Source organism: Emiliania huxleyi (genome assembly GCF_000372725.1).
Source record: "Emiliania huxleyi CCMP1516 unplaced genomic scaffold EMIHUscaffold_5, whole genome shotgun sequence".
Taxonomy (NCBI): domain Eukaryota; phylum Haptophyta; order Isochrysidales; family Noelaerhabdaceae; genus Emiliania; species Emiliania huxleyi.
In genome coordinates this window covers 1,263,802-1,276,811 of record NW_005198244.1, presented here as the reverse complement: position 1 = coordinate 1,276,811, position 13,010 = coordinate 1,263,802, and the positions used below count along the sequence as shown (strand labels likewise).

General features: G+C 64.1%; 6 protein-coding genes across 6 annotated transcripts in view; 4 read left to right on the top strand and 2 right to left on the bottom strand.

Annotated features, from left to right (window-relative positions):
• Window positions 1-633, bottom strand: part of EMIHUDRAFT_350324 (hypothetical protein) — a 2,523-nt gene extending 1,890 nt beyond the window's left edge. The window contains exons 1-4 of the mRNA XM_005767144.1: window positions 538-633; window positions 326-409; window positions 104-182; window positions 1-11 (exon numbers count right to left, since the gene is read on the bottom strand). The exon at window positions 1-11 is cut by the window's left edge and continues 1 nt beyond it. Of these exons, the coding sequence (XP_005767201.1) occupies window positions 1-11; window positions 104-182; window positions 326-409; window positions 538-594 (231 nt within the window). The 5' untranslated portion in view covers window positions 595-633. The remainder of the gene's footprint in view (window positions 12-103; window positions 183-325; window positions 410-537) is intronic.
• A 2,021-nt stretch (window positions 634-2,654) lies between these two features.
• EMIHUDRAFT_53652 (mitochondrial solute carrier protein) lies at window positions 2,655-3,574 on the top strand (the record flags this gene model as incomplete). The annotated part of the gene is made up of 2 exons (XM_005767143.1): window positions 2,655-2,861; window positions 2,936-3,574. Coding segments are annotated over 2 exons (846 nt in total), but the record flags the coding sequence as incomplete, so codon positions are not given.
• Window positions 3,575-4,148: 574 nt separating this feature from the next.
• EMIHUDRAFT_96445 (hypothetical protein) lies at window positions 4,149-5,597 on the top strand (the record flags this gene model as incomplete). Its single annotated transcript, XM_005767142.1, has 4 exons — window positions 4,149-4,640; window positions 4,723-4,878; window positions 4,935-5,150; window positions 5,322-5,597. The coding sequence occupies 4 exons, from the start codon at window positions 4,149-4,151 to the stop codon at window positions 5,595-5,597; spliced, it is 1,140 nt and encodes a 379-aa protein (XP_005767199.1).
• A 488-nt stretch (window positions 5,598-6,085) lies between these two features.
• On the bottom strand, window positions 6,086-7,823 carry EMIHUDRAFT_461593 (hypothetical protein; the record flags this gene model as incomplete). Its single annotated transcript, XM_005767141.1, has 5 exons — window positions 7,479-7,823; window positions 7,000-7,367; window positions 6,803-6,931; window positions 6,544-6,736; window positions 6,086-6,417 (listed from the first exon to the last, which is right to left on the bottom strand). Exons 1-5 carry the CDS (start codon window positions 7,810-7,812, stop codon window positions 6,086-6,088), a joined length of 1,356 nt encoding a protein of 451 aa, XP_005767198.1. The 5' UTR covers window positions 7,813-7,823.
• Window positions 7,824-8,142: 319 nt separating this feature from the next.
• Window positions 8,143-10,226, top strand: EMIHUDRAFT_432628 (hypothetical protein). Its single transcript, XM_005767140.1, has 5 exons — window positions 8,143-8,418; window positions 8,680-9,031; window positions 9,100-9,113; window positions 9,228-9,788; window positions 10,213-10,226. The coding sequence occupies exons 1-4, from the start codon at window positions 8,176-8,178 to the stop codon at window positions 9,345-9,347; spliced, it is 729 nt and encodes a 242-aa protein (XP_005767197.1). The 5' UTR covers window positions 8,143-8,175; the 3' UTR covers window positions 9,348-9,788; window positions 10,213-10,226.
• A 1,255-nt stretch (window positions 10,227-11,481) lies between these two features.
• EMIHUDRAFT_448207 (hypothetical protein) lies at window positions 11,482-12,644 on the top strand (the record flags this gene model as incomplete). The annotated part of the gene is made up of 4 exons (XM_005767139.1): window positions 11,482-12,045; window positions 12,116-12,326; window positions 12,420-12,495; window positions 12,569-12,644. Coding segments are annotated over 4 exons (927 nt in total), but the record flags the coding sequence as incomplete, so codon positions are not given.
• Between the last annotated feature and the right edge of the window lie 366 nt (window positions 12,645-13,010).

The following is a 13,010-nucleotide window of genomic DNA, read 5'->3' as shown; positions in this document are numbered from 1 at the left end:
GTTTTGCTCGCCTGTTGGTTGGGGCGGGGCGGGGCGGGGGGGGGGGGGGCACAGGTGCGGGGGGCGGGTGGAGTGATGGTGGGGTGCTGTGTGCGTCCGGCACCGTCGTTTGTATGCGTGCCGAGGACGACACGGTGGACAGCATAGTCCTTGTTGGGCGGCGTGCGCTTGTCGGGAAGCCACTGCGGGGGCACGACGCGTGTGAATAGCGCCTCAGCGGCAGTACCTCCTCCTTCGTCGCCGCACACACACATGCACAACCGCGCTGCGATGGGCGGCGATGACGTGGCTCGAATGGCAGGTGGCAGGCAGGGAGGAGTGGCGCCTGGACAGTGAGCGAGGGCCACTCGAGCGCGTGCGTGAGGATCAGGTCGTACAGGAAGGGAGTGTTCTTCTTCCACACCTTGTACTGTGCGCAAGAGGGACACGGGTGGGGTTTGGCGAGAGCGGGTAGTGGGAAGCGTGCAAGGCTGCGCGGCAGCGTACGCGAGCGTTCGCAGCGGGGTCGGGAAACGGACACGGGCGTGCGGGGCGCACCTCCTCGTTGATGGTCTGCTCCAGCGAGGAACCCTCGGCCTCCTCGGGCGCGCTCATCTCCGCGATGCACCAGAGCTCTCGCGCCGGGCTGAGCTTTCTCGCGCCAAAGGCAGGTTGTGAGTGTGAAGGACATACCCAGACTGCCACCGGCGGGGTCCCCGCTAGGCCGGTCGTAGCGGGAGCTGTGTGTAGCAATGTATAGCCTAGAGAGAGCTCTCTGTTTGTCTGTGTTCTCTCGCGCACGCAGCCGAGAGTGCGAGAGAGAGAGATTTGTAGCAATACCAATGCGAGGGAGAAAGACCGCGATTGGTGTCGAAATCCCCGGTGTGTGTGAATCGCACCTCAACCTCTCATAGACCAGCGCACAGCGCCATACGAGGTATTTTCTTCTCAAAACAAGGCAGGCTGTGAAAGGGCGGTCTGGGTGGACGCAAGCGAGACGGACGGCCTTCAGTTATCGTTTTGCCCCAGCGTGAAGAGCGAGTGTGAATAGCTGTGCGATTTCGGGGCCCGGCCGGGGTTGTGCGTTTGTGTGAATACTTGTACGACGCACCCGAGCTACGCGCCGACGCTGAAAGAGAGGTTAATAAAAAAAATTATCCCGACGCTGGACATCGCACATCGGACAAGTGGTCCACACGCTGAACAGAATGTTCAATCTCAATGTCCCACCCCCCTGCGCGCGGGGGCCTTCTAGGCCCGCGGGTAATCTCCCCCCATCCCCAGGGCCTGCCTCCAGGGCTCACACTCACACCTCAACCTCTCACAGACCAGCCAGCGCACAGCGCCATAGGGCGTATTTTCTTCTCAATGATAAGGCTGTGAACCCCATCCCCAGGGCCTCCAGGGCTCGCACCCCAAACTCTCACAGACCAGCGCGCAATAGGAGGTATTTTCTTCTCAATAACAAGGCTGTGAATAACAGATTCTGTGAATAACAGAGTGAATAACAGAGTGACTGTCTCTGTGCGATTTCGGGCCCGGGGTTGTGCGTTTATGAGAGAGAGATTTTTAGCAATACCAAACAACTCTCTAACACTCACACGTCATTTGGGGCCTGGAGCGTTTTTGCGTTTATGTGAAAAAAGAAAGAAACACAGAAAACAGACAACCCCGTTTATGTGAAGAGCGCCGGCGTGCGTATGAGCTCACAACAACAACACAACAAATCTCTATGAGCTCACTACTCGAGTAGCTAGCTAGAGCTCACACTAGAGGCCGTCATCGCATTCGCCTTCCTGGTACCCAGCGCTGGCTTCTGACTGTCGTTGCTGTCTCTCCCTTCTCGACTGTCCCTGTGCTTGCTTGTGCGTCTTGGGTCCGGAGTTGTGTTTTTGTGTGAAGAGCACCAAAAGAATTTTCAAAAAGAAGGAATAACAAGTTCTGCGCAGCGCTCTCGGAGAGGCGCTTTGTACTCGGGTTTGGATGGTAGCGGGGGGCCCCGCCGGAGGCTGCTGCTCTTATTTATCCCTGGTGTGGACGGTTTTTTTCGCGGTATCCGCGGCGGGATATGGCGGGATATGGCGGGATATGGCGGGATGCCGGGAGATACCGGGAGATACCGGGATATACCGGGAGATACCGGGAGATACGAGATACGGGCAGATACGGGCAGATACGGGGAGATACGGGAAGATACGGGGAGATGCGAGGAGATGCAAGGAGATACGGGGAGATACGGTCAGATATTGCAGAGATACATCAAGATACCGCAAAAAAACCGTCCGCACTAGGGGTGCTCATCTCATAACAGTGAAGAAAGACATCGGACCCGAAGAGGATCGAGCGGAGTGATGCGGCCCCTGCCGCTGCTTGTGGTGCTCTACACGTCGATTGCCGCCGGCTCCTTCGCGAGCACACCGCCCGCGCCCTCGCTGGTGCCGACCGTGGCCGTGCGTCATCGCGCTGCAGTCGCCACTGCTCAGCCGTCTGCCAGCTCCGCCAGTGCACAGGCCTCTATCGCGGAGGAGCCGCTGCAGCAGCCGCCGCGGGCCATCCCGACGGGGCCTTCGCCGCTAGGCTTGCTGGTCCTCGCGCTTGGATCGTTCGGAGGCATTGCGCTAGCCACTAAGCTGCTCGCTCCCCTCTCGGGCGCCTGGGTCGGCGGCGCGAAGCTCGTCTTTGCAGCCGCCGTCGCGGGTGTGATCAGCCGCACCTGCTGCGCGCCGCTCGAGATGGTATCGACGGTGATGATGTGCCGCGGCGACGAGTGCGGGTCGATGGGCGAGGAGCTCGCCGACGCGTGGAGGCGCGACGGCATGTCTGGGCTCTTCAAGGGGAACGGAGCCAACTGCCTGAAGGTTGCTCCGTCGCGCGGCACGCAGGTAGTAACGCAGTCCCTCTTTCCTCCCGCATCGGCCGCGCCTGAGCATCCGACCCACCCAACCCCGCCCCGCAGTTCCTCGTGTACGAGTTCGTCAAGCGCCAGATGGTCGCCGGTGCCGCCGCCGGAGCCGTGCTCTCGGCAGGGAATCGGCTGGTCGCTGGTGGCATCGCTGGGATGGTGGCGGCGCTGCTGGTGTACCCGCTCGAGGTGATCAAGACGATGCTCACCATCTACCCCGAGGAGTGCAAGGCCACCCCCGGCGGCGCCATCGGCTGCGTCATCAAGGCTGGCGGCGTGCGCGGCCTCTACGCCGGCGTGGTGCCGACGCTGATCGCCATGTTTCCGTATGTGGGCGTCGAGTTCATGGTGTACGAGACGCTCAAGCGGCGGTGGGAGCTGTGGGCGGGCGCGCCCGCGGGCACCCTCACCATTATCCTCCTCGGCGCCGTCGGCGGCGCCTGCGCCCAGGCGTCGGCTCACCCGCTCGACGTCATTCGGCGGCGGCTGCAGCTGGGCAACATGGCGAGGGTGAGCGCCGACGGCACCCAGAAGCCAAAGCCGCCCTACTCAAACATGGTCTCTGGATTGTACACCGTCGGAAAGACCGAGGGGCTGCACGTCCTCTTCCGCGGCCTCGGCCCCGCCTGCTTCGAGAAGGTGCCCTCCACCGCCATCGGGTACTACATCTACGAGCTGATGAAAAGGCTGCTGCGCGTCGCCTCGGTGTAGCGGTGAGCCGCGCGCGGGCCGCCGCGTATTCCGAGGTTTCGCTGCCGCGCTGGATGATCAGCGCGGCGGCAGCAGCGGGTCATACTGTGATCGGGGCTGCCGCAGAGGAGTCACCCCTTTTCACACGCCCGCTCCCGGCGGAAGGGGTGGTGTGTGGCGGCACGTGGTGCCGGCGCATGCCCCCTCTGCTTCTCATGACGCGGATGATGGTCTAGTGCTCGGGAGGGCAAGAGGCGGCTCACATGCCCACTGCGCAATCATTCATGCCACGTGCTCTCCGTACTCCGTCCACACCTACCTGCTCTTTATGGCATGGAATTTACCATGGTGGGGTTGGGGTGCAACGTGCGTGTGGCATGGAGCCGCTCCGCCGGACGGCGGAGAGGAAATGTGAACATATTAAATGCGCCTGCGGGCGGACCCTTACAGATCACAGATCACACGTACGTGGCTCCCACAAACAAAAGGCGCAAAAACTCGTAGAGCCGTACGTTCCAGTCGCTACGACCGTACGAGTACCCAGTTGCCAGTACGTACGAGTAAGACCCCGCATTCAATGCCGGCCACTCAGAGCAAGACCGCCATCGTGGAGCCCACCGAGCCCGCCGAGCCCGAGATCGCCACCCTCGAGAGCAAGGAGTACACGCCCGAGGGACGCTCCACCGTCGTCGTCAACGCGCGCAACGACGACGGCAGCGGCGCCGAGGGCCGCGCGTCGGACCAGGACCAGGGGGAGGAGGGCGAATCGCCGGTGGAGCGCAAGACGCGCTGGACCGAGCGCGGCGTCTCTTGCCCCGAAGGCTACGTGCCCGTCGGCGCGCGCCGCTCCGTCGCGCTCGCGACCTCCTCGCACGGGCTGACCGTCGAGTGGCTGACGGGGGTCTTCCAGGAGCGCGGCTTCCTGCGCCGGAGCGGCTGCGTGACGAGCGTCAGCGTCCGGCCGCTCGGCGAGGGCGAGGGCGTGATGGGCCTCCTCGCCATCTGCACCGTCGAGCTCCAGGGCGCGCTCGATCACGCGCCTCCCCAGTTTGTCGCTAAGTTCAGCCCGGTGAAGACGTCGATGCCCGGCTTCCTGCTCCGCTCCGTCTTCGGCGCGGAGGCGCACTAACGACATGCACGAGGAGGACCAGGGGCGTGGCCGGCCCGAAGCGTACTTTATTGGCGCCAAGCTCTTCCACAAGCGCGTGTGGAAGCGCAAGCCCGTCTTTGTGACGCTGGTCGAGATGATGCCCACGCCGCTCTACTCGCGCACCACCGGCTGCGACAACCTGCAGCACCTGCGGCTGGTGATGTCGTCGCTCGCCTCCTTCCACCGCGCTGGTGGGGCGCCACCAACAAGCAGGAGCCGCTCAAGTGGGTCTCGGCGCCGGGCACCGACAACATGGGCCTCTTCAAGAACGCACTCATCTTCTTCGCCAAGAAGGGCTTCCCGGCGCTCGAGGCTTGCTGGGGCGAGGCGTACGCGCCGGTCCTCGCGATGAAGCCGGTCATCATGCAGAAGCTCAAGTGGTTCGTGCGCGAGGTGTACAAGCCGCCGCTCACCCTCTGCCACGGCGACGTGCATCTTTTTCGACGAGGCCTTCCCGACCGGCCTCAAGACAATCGACTTTGGCAACTTCTGCGTCGCTCAGCCCGGCTTCGACGCCTACTTCCTTGGCCAGAACTAAAAAGAGCCCGAGCTCCGCCGGCAGCACGCCGACGAGCTCATGGCCCTCTACCGCTCGTGGAGGAGGGCGTCGACGACTACTCGCTCGAGGACTGCTGGCGCTCGTACCGGCTCAACCTCTTCCGCGTCCTGATGAACGTCATGTTTGTGACGTACGACCAGTTCGTCAAGGACGCGAAGCGCAAGCGGGGCATGTTTGCTGACTTACGGCATCGGCGCCTTCCTCGCGTGAAGCGGCGGCGGGCAGCGCCCCCACCCTATTGCGTCGCTCGGGGACCGCGCAGCGGGCCGGGCCCCTCGAAGCGACGCCTCTCATCTCTCGAGCTCTCTCGAGTGTAACGTGACCTCCGGTCGGGACCTCCCCACGAGCAGCGAGCACGACACACCTGCGCGAGTACGTTGCGCATCGTACGCCCGTTCACTACTACTGTTGAATATATCCTCCTTGCTTTATCGCGGTCTCTCTCCCTCGCACTCTCGGCTGCGCGAGAGAACACACACAAACAGAGAGCTCTCTCTATAGGCTCTACACATTGCTACACACAGCTCCCGCTACGACCGGCCTACGTAGCGGGGACCCCGCCGGTGGCAGTCTGGGTATGTCCTTCACACTCACAACCTGCCTTTGGCGCGAGAAAGCTCAGCCCGGCGCGAGAGCTCTGGTGCATCGCGGAGATGAGCGCGCCCGAGGAGGCCGAGGGTTCCTCGCTGGAGCAGACCATCAACGAGGAGGTGCGCCCCGCACGCCCGTGTCCGTTTCCCGACCCCGCTGCGAACGCTCGCGTACGGCCCCCCTCTCGCGCAGTACTCCGGCGCGGGTTCGTTAATCACTTCTGCAGCGTGCGGATGCGCTGGCTCTCCTCCTCGATCTCCTCCGGAGTCGCCAGCCCCCTCTCATTCCGGTACTCTGGGCGGTGCAGAGTCACCCGCTCGGACAAAAACTCAGCGGCGCGGACTGGTGGCAGATCCGCGCTGCCGCCCTGCCTGCAGCTGGTGAAGCTGGCGAAGGGGGGTCCGTCGGGCCGCGCGCCGAGGGCGCCGGTGACGATGGAGAGGCGCGGCTTGGTCTGGTCGCCGAGTAGCACGCGGTGCACGGACGCTCTCCACCGACCGCCCGTCCACCGGCTCAGCAGCGCGCCAACGTTCAGCACCAGAGCGCCTGCAGGGTGGATGTACCGAAGGAATAGGGCCCATGGAGACCGGATTCTGCAACGCACGTGGGAGTGTCAGAATAGGCCATGCAGGGACAGCACTGGCATACGCCTCCCAGTCTAGATCAGCGCACCCTTCACGTGCGGCACGTCCACCCACACGCGCTCGTCGTCGGCGCCGGAGGTGCCGACGGAGCTCGTGTCGACCTGCAGGCCGTGCGGGTTGGCGGGGTCGATCGAGAGCACAGTCACCATGCCCGAGTCGACGTGCGCCCCGTACCGCATCTGGCCGGGTTGCGCCCGTCTTTCGAGCGGCGGATAGAGCGCCTGCGGCATTGGGGACCGAGTGAATGTGGTGGTCTCTCGTGCTGAGCATCTGCGTTTGGGGAGCGCCAGCCGCACGCCCGACGACTGGCGACTGGCGACGGCATCAATCTCGCCCGTCTCCACTCCAAGGCTCAATTCGAGCGCCGCAGCGATGGCGTCGCCCAGGCCACTCGCCTCGGCGACGAAGGCGGTTGCCTGTTCACGCCGAGGTGTGTGAGGACCCTCTCCATAGCACCGCTCGCTCGGCCACCAAGGGCAATCGCCGGAGCGCGAAGCAGGTGCGGCACGCCATCGCCGCTCTGGAAGGCGGCCCACGCTGGCCGATCGCCGCTTGCCGCGCCCTTATCCCCGCCGCCTCCAGTTTCTTCGGCACCGCCTCCATCGCAACTGCCGCTGAGGCCGGCTGCTCCTGCCAGCTCCTGCAGGCGGACGCCGCCACTGCCGCTGCCGCTGCCGCCGCCTCCGCCCATGAGACCGCCGCCAAAATCGCCGCCGCCGCCGGTCGCCACGGTCGGCCCCGATAGCTCAGTGCCGCACGCGCCGCCGACGGACTCTGCCGCGAGCAGATTTCCGAGGGTCATGCTCTCGACGAGGTCGTGTGGGCGCGAAAAATCGCCAAGAAGCTGCGCGCCTGACGACGAACGGTGGTCGAAACTGAGCAGCTCATCGTGCCAGGGCTAGCCTGTAACGACATTCTGTTCCCATGGGGGGAGTGGGCTGTGGTCAGTGCGGCAATGCACGCCGGCCTCAGCATTGCGGACATAGCCGCCATGCCCGTATCCTAGACCCTTGTCGTACGCGTGCTTGGCGTCGGAGGCGAAGAACTGAACGGCGGATGCGCGCAGTGTCTCGATCGTCGACGTGCGGACCCCATGACCGACCACACTGGCGAAGCCTGTCTTTGCAAAGGCCTCGGAGAGACTTGCGGCGGCCGCGGCCCGCACGGCATGGCTGGCGTTGGCGGAGAGCAGTGGCGAGACGTCAACCTCGCAGATCTCGTTCGCAAGGGCTCCGGCTGGATGCAGCAGCAGTGGTAGTAGGGCGAGCGGGACCAAGCGTGGGAGCGCGCCGCGCATTTCAGCGGCCGACTTGGGCCCAAAGCAAGGCGGGGGGGGGGGGGGGTGGGAGGGGGACAAGCTTCGTTGTGAACACCATCTTCGATTTCGTTTGGAGTTGGTCGACTTTGTTACGAGCTCGTAGGAGCACAAATCGCCACTCCGGAGCGTACACACTCTTGGATACAGGCTTCAGGTGCGCGAGAAACGTCGGATGCCACTTTGAATAGTGCATGTCGTGTTCATTCTTTCATGTTTGTTTTTCCTCTCCAAAAATCGGCTGTTTGCTGTCCAGCATCGCGCGCGCACTTTCTTTTTTCGGCGTCGGCCCTGGGGTGCTCGCTCTTTGGTCGAGGTTCCTCCCACTAAAGGGCCGAACAGAAAATGCCAGCCAAGGACTGCCTGTCGGAGCATGACGCACTCGTAGAGCTCTGCTCGCAGTTCAACGATGTCGATGAGGCCACTTGCCTCCGCTTCCTTCGCGCGCGCAAGGGCTCGACAAAGGACGCGGCCGCGATGCTGCGCAAGCACCTGACGTGGGTCAGCGAATATGGCCCCAACGCCATCACGCAGGACAGCTGCGTCCGCGCCGTGCAGCAGGGCTGCTGGCGGGCGTTCGGCTCGCAGGCTGTCAGTGGTAGATATGTCAATCTCTCTCTCTCTCTCTCTCTCTCTCTCTCTCTCTCTCTCTCTCTCTCTCTCTCTCTCTCTCTCTCTCTCTCTCTCTCTCTCTCTCTCTCTCTCTCTCTCTCTCTCTCTCTCTCTCTCTCTCTCTCTCTCTCTCTCTCTCTTGCTCTCTCTCTCTCTCACACACGCACAATTCTCACTCACTCTTTCTCTCGCGCGCTCGCTATACTCAGCAAATCTAATAGCACATGCCCGGTGTAGGCGAATACCGACGACGGCGAGTCGATCGGCCTGCTCTGGGTACAGCTCTCCCTGTGGCGGCCTTCCGAGTACGACGCGGCAGAATACACGCGAATGGTCGTCTACTTTTCCGAGCGGCTGCCACGGCTCGGGCCAACGCACGTCGTGCTCTTTGACATGTCGGGCTGGAAGCTCTCCCACGGGACGCACGTCCGCAAGCTCAAGGCGCTGATCAGCACGGTGCAAGACCACTATCCGGAGAGGTTGCGTGCGGCGCTGCTGATCCGCGCGCCGGCGATCTTCGAGCTGACGTGGAAGATGATCAAGCCGTGGATCGACCCCGTCACCGCGGCAAAAGTGCACTTCCTCCCGGGTGCAGCGCCGCCCGCAGCCTGTCTGCCCCCCACTCGCCCTCCCCGACTCTGTACCGCCGCGATGCAGGCGGCGCCAAGGAGGCGGGCGGCGCAACCAAGCCTTTCTGAGCCTGCACCCCTCCCACTGCCAGCCTCGACACCCTCCCCAGCTCACCTCCCGTTGGGCCGACCTTAACACTAGCCCTAACACACCAGGCGGCGGCGCTCGCGGCCTTCATCGAGCCTTCCAAGCTGCCAAACTGCTATCCCGGCGGCGAGTGCGCGGCCGACGCCGTGCCGGGACTGCCCGACGAGCCGACCGTCGCGCTCCAGTAGCGGCATCGTCCGCTCTGGTAGCCTTCGCAGCCCAACCCGCTGAAGCGGCTCGCTCTCGCAACGCTCTGTGGGCACCGCGGCCAGAGGTCGTTACGCACAGCTGAGCGTTTCGCGAGAGGAAAGCTGCCCTGGTGGGCACGGCGACGACGGCAGGGCTAATTTGCAACACCTGTGCATGCACATGTGCATGGGCATGTGCATGTGCATGTTGGCGGGGGGGGGGGGGGGCAGTGGAGTACGTCGTACGTTGTGCAGTAGATCGCGGGTGGATGTCAAGTGTCGTCTCTGTCAAGTGAGCTGAGTTAGGCGGTGGGCCGGTGCCGGTACGACCATCCTGTAGATGTAGGAGTGTGGACCACTGTGGCAGTTGTCTGCTCTCTGCGATGGCCGTGTGAACCTCTCAGAGACCAGCGCACAGCGCCATACGCCATACCGCTATACATAAAATAAATAAAAACGGACACCTCTCTACTGTGAGATGGGTAAAAAGGAACAGGCCCCCGCCCTTGCGATCTTTGTGCAGGGTTCTTTGTGGGTGTGGTCGGCGACTAGCCGGGGTCGTCCTCCCGATGGGGGACTAGCACTAGCCGTCTTCCACATGGTCCCTCGGGTCCCTGCTGCTCCTAATCTCTTCGTACATCCTCCTGCTGATCTCCGCAAAGTCCTGCTCCCTCCCTCGTCTCACCCTGCGCGTCTGCTCCGCCTCACCGTCTTCTGCCCTGCGTCGTCTGGCGACGGGTCCTCCATAGTCGGTCGAAGTCGCCGCCCTCCTCGTGCCTCTTCCCAACGTTCCCTCGGCGGCCGATGCCCTCTGCTCCGGCTCCCCAGTCCCCGGGTCTGCCCTGCTCTCGTCTGCGCTAGTAACCGCTATACGACGTATTTTCTTCTCAATAACACACAAGGCAGAAGAGGGATCCCGTGCACCACTACCATGCGGTATCGACCCTATCCAGTGCCCAAGTGATTGATTGATAGAAAGGTGAAGAACAGTCAGGCTCGGACTGCACACCAGCGCGGTATGCTCAAGTGCTCAAGGCGAAGGCTGTGAAGCTGAAGGAGGGCTGGCCTCGCGGCGAGTTGCCTAGAGTTGCCTTCCAAGGTGGGGTTGCGCGAGCACATGCAGGCTCGCGCTGCGCTGCGGTATAAGGTGGGCCTGGCCTACCATGGCAATGCCGCTGAGACCGGTGAGTACTTGTACGACCCGAGCTACGCGCCGACGCTGGACATCGGACAAGTGGTCCACACGCTGAACAGAATGTTCAATCTCAATGTCCCACCCCCCTGCGCGCGGGCCTTCTAGGCCCGCGGGTAGTCTCCCCCCATCCCCAGGGCCTCCAGGGCTCGCACCTCAACCTCTCACAGACCAGCGCAAAGCGCCATAGGACGTATTTTCTTGTCAATAACAAGGTCTGTGAAACCTGCAGTCCCAGCGTGATGTCCACTACGAAGTCAAGGTGCCTAGCGCCCTCACAAAGACGAGGCAAGCTGGGCAGGGCTCGGCGGCACACGGCGGATGCTGTGCGTCACTGGGCCACAAGTTTGGTTTCGGCAGCACCCTTGACCAAACCTTGCTCAAGGTTTTTGTTTGTTTCTTGGGTGCAAAGAGCGCGGCCACAAGTCACAGGGCCCGCTCGTCCATGCGACCGGCAAAGGCTGGGTCAAAGAGCACAAGGGACAGTACTACGACGCGCTCCATGTCAAGAACGGAATCGTCAAAATTTGTCTCGTCGAAAGCCCGGGCGGCATCGCGCCGCCGACCTAGAGAATCATCCACAACTTCGCCAAAGAGGTCGGCAGCCCGAGCGCCGTCGACCGCACAGCCTCCGGCACAGCCTCCGGCAGCGCCCGGGGCTTCGTCCAGCACCACTCGCAACAGCTCTCGCGCGCCGCTGTCTGTGGCGACGCGCAGAACATAAACAACGCTGCTCGCAACATGCGTGTCGCGCACTCATTCATGACCGGTCTCAATGTCCCACCCCCCTGCGCGCGGGCCTTCTAGGCCCGCGGGTAGTCTCTCCATCCCCAGGGCCTCCAGGGCTCGCACCTCGACCTCTCACAGACCAGCGCATAGCGCCACGTATTTTCTTCTCCTCTCTCTAACAAGGCTGTGAAAGAACGCTGGCCAGCGCTCGCAATGGGCGCGGCGCCAGCCTTCAACACGCCCAAAGGTGCAGACCCGGCTGGCGAGGTCGCGCTGATCTGCCCGTCCACCCTCGCGTCCGCGATCGCCAGCGACGACCCGCCGCTTGTGCTCGAGGCGACCGTGGGCTGCGCTGCGTCGGGAGCGTCCTGCTTCGTTCCTGGCGCCGTCCTGTTTGACCTCGCCGCAGTGGACGTGTACGAAGAGGACGCGACAGGGTCGCCGTTGCCACTGCCGGGCAACTACAACCTGCGCCCGCCGGCGGCGCTACGTGCCGCGCTCGAGCGCCACGGCGTGCGCGCAAGGCGCCGATGCGTCGTCTACACACAGTGCCGGCGGCACACGACGGCGGCGCGGGAGGCGCAGGAGCGAGGGCACCACCACCGCTACCGGCCGGCGGCGTCGCGCGAGGGCGTGGCCGACCCGATCGTGGCCGCGCGGCTCGTCTGGTGCCTCGCCTACGCCGGCGTCGAGCGCGTCGCCCTGCTCGACGGAGGGATGAGTCTCTGGCTGGACGGAGGCTTCCCGGTCGCGGGGGAGCCGTCGCCGGCTGCGCCGGTGGGAGGGTGCTTGGACGCGGGGCCGTCCGTGTCCCGGTCCACCGACACGTCCGCGAAGCGTCCTGTAGGTCGCCGACTTCTTCGACGGGCGCGGTGGCGCCTTCCCGCGCCGCCCGGAGTACCGCGCCAGTGTTGAGGAGGTGGCGGCGGCGGTCGCTGCGAGCGGAGGCGGCGGCGGCGGCAGCGGCGGGCTGCGGATCGGCGACGTGCGCGCGCCGTGCGAGTTTGCGGGCGAGGGGCACGACTACGCCTACGCGATGCCGCACGGCCGCATCCCTGGCACACCTCCCGCCCACCCACCCACACCTCCCGCCAGCCACACTTCACGCCCCGGCGTGGGGAGACGCGTGCCTCGCCCCGCCCTCGCCCCAGGCGCCCTCCCCGCCCGGTGGGGCCCCTCCACCTTCGTCGGCAGCGAGTACTACGCGCCCCGCACCGGCGTGCTGAGGCGTTTAATAACAGATAATAACATAAAATCTCATTACTAAAATATTCTAATACATCCGGACTGGTGTGCTGAGGCCGCTGCGCGAGCTCGCCGCCTCGTGGCGGCAGGCGGGGCTGCTGCAGCGAGGCTCGCGGCGGGCGGGCGGGGCGGAGGGGGCGGTGTCGGAGGAGGCGGCCGGCGAGACGGCGCGGCTGCTCCTCTACTGCGGCTCGGGCTGGCGCTCTTCCCTCGCGTGGCTGGTCGCGCGGCTGCTCGGCCACCCGTCCGCCTCCTCCTTCGACGGAGGCCTGCTGGAGTGGGCAGCCGCCGCCCTAGATGCCGGGCCCTTCCCCCCTCACCCGAAACGAACTGGTGCTTCTGCACTCGCTAGAGAGCGGGCTACAACTCGACAACAACCGAGTACCGTCACGGACCAAGAGAGTTTACCGAAAGCGCACTAGAGGCGACCCACGTATTTATTCATGGACACGTTTCTACAGAAAGTGCGAAGTACCAACCGCAGCCCTTGGATGTTA

Bases quoted from the DNA above. Each gene is read 5' to 3' on its own strand.
- EMIHUDRAFT_432628 (XM_005767140.1), top strand. From the start codon at position 8,176: ATGCCAGCCAAGGACTGCCTGTCGGAGCATGACGCACTCGTAGAGCTC. The intron at 8,419-8,679 runs GCTGTCAGTGGT...TGCCCGGTGTAG, and splicing joins GGCGGGCGTTCGGCTCGCAG to GCGAATACCGACGACGGCGA.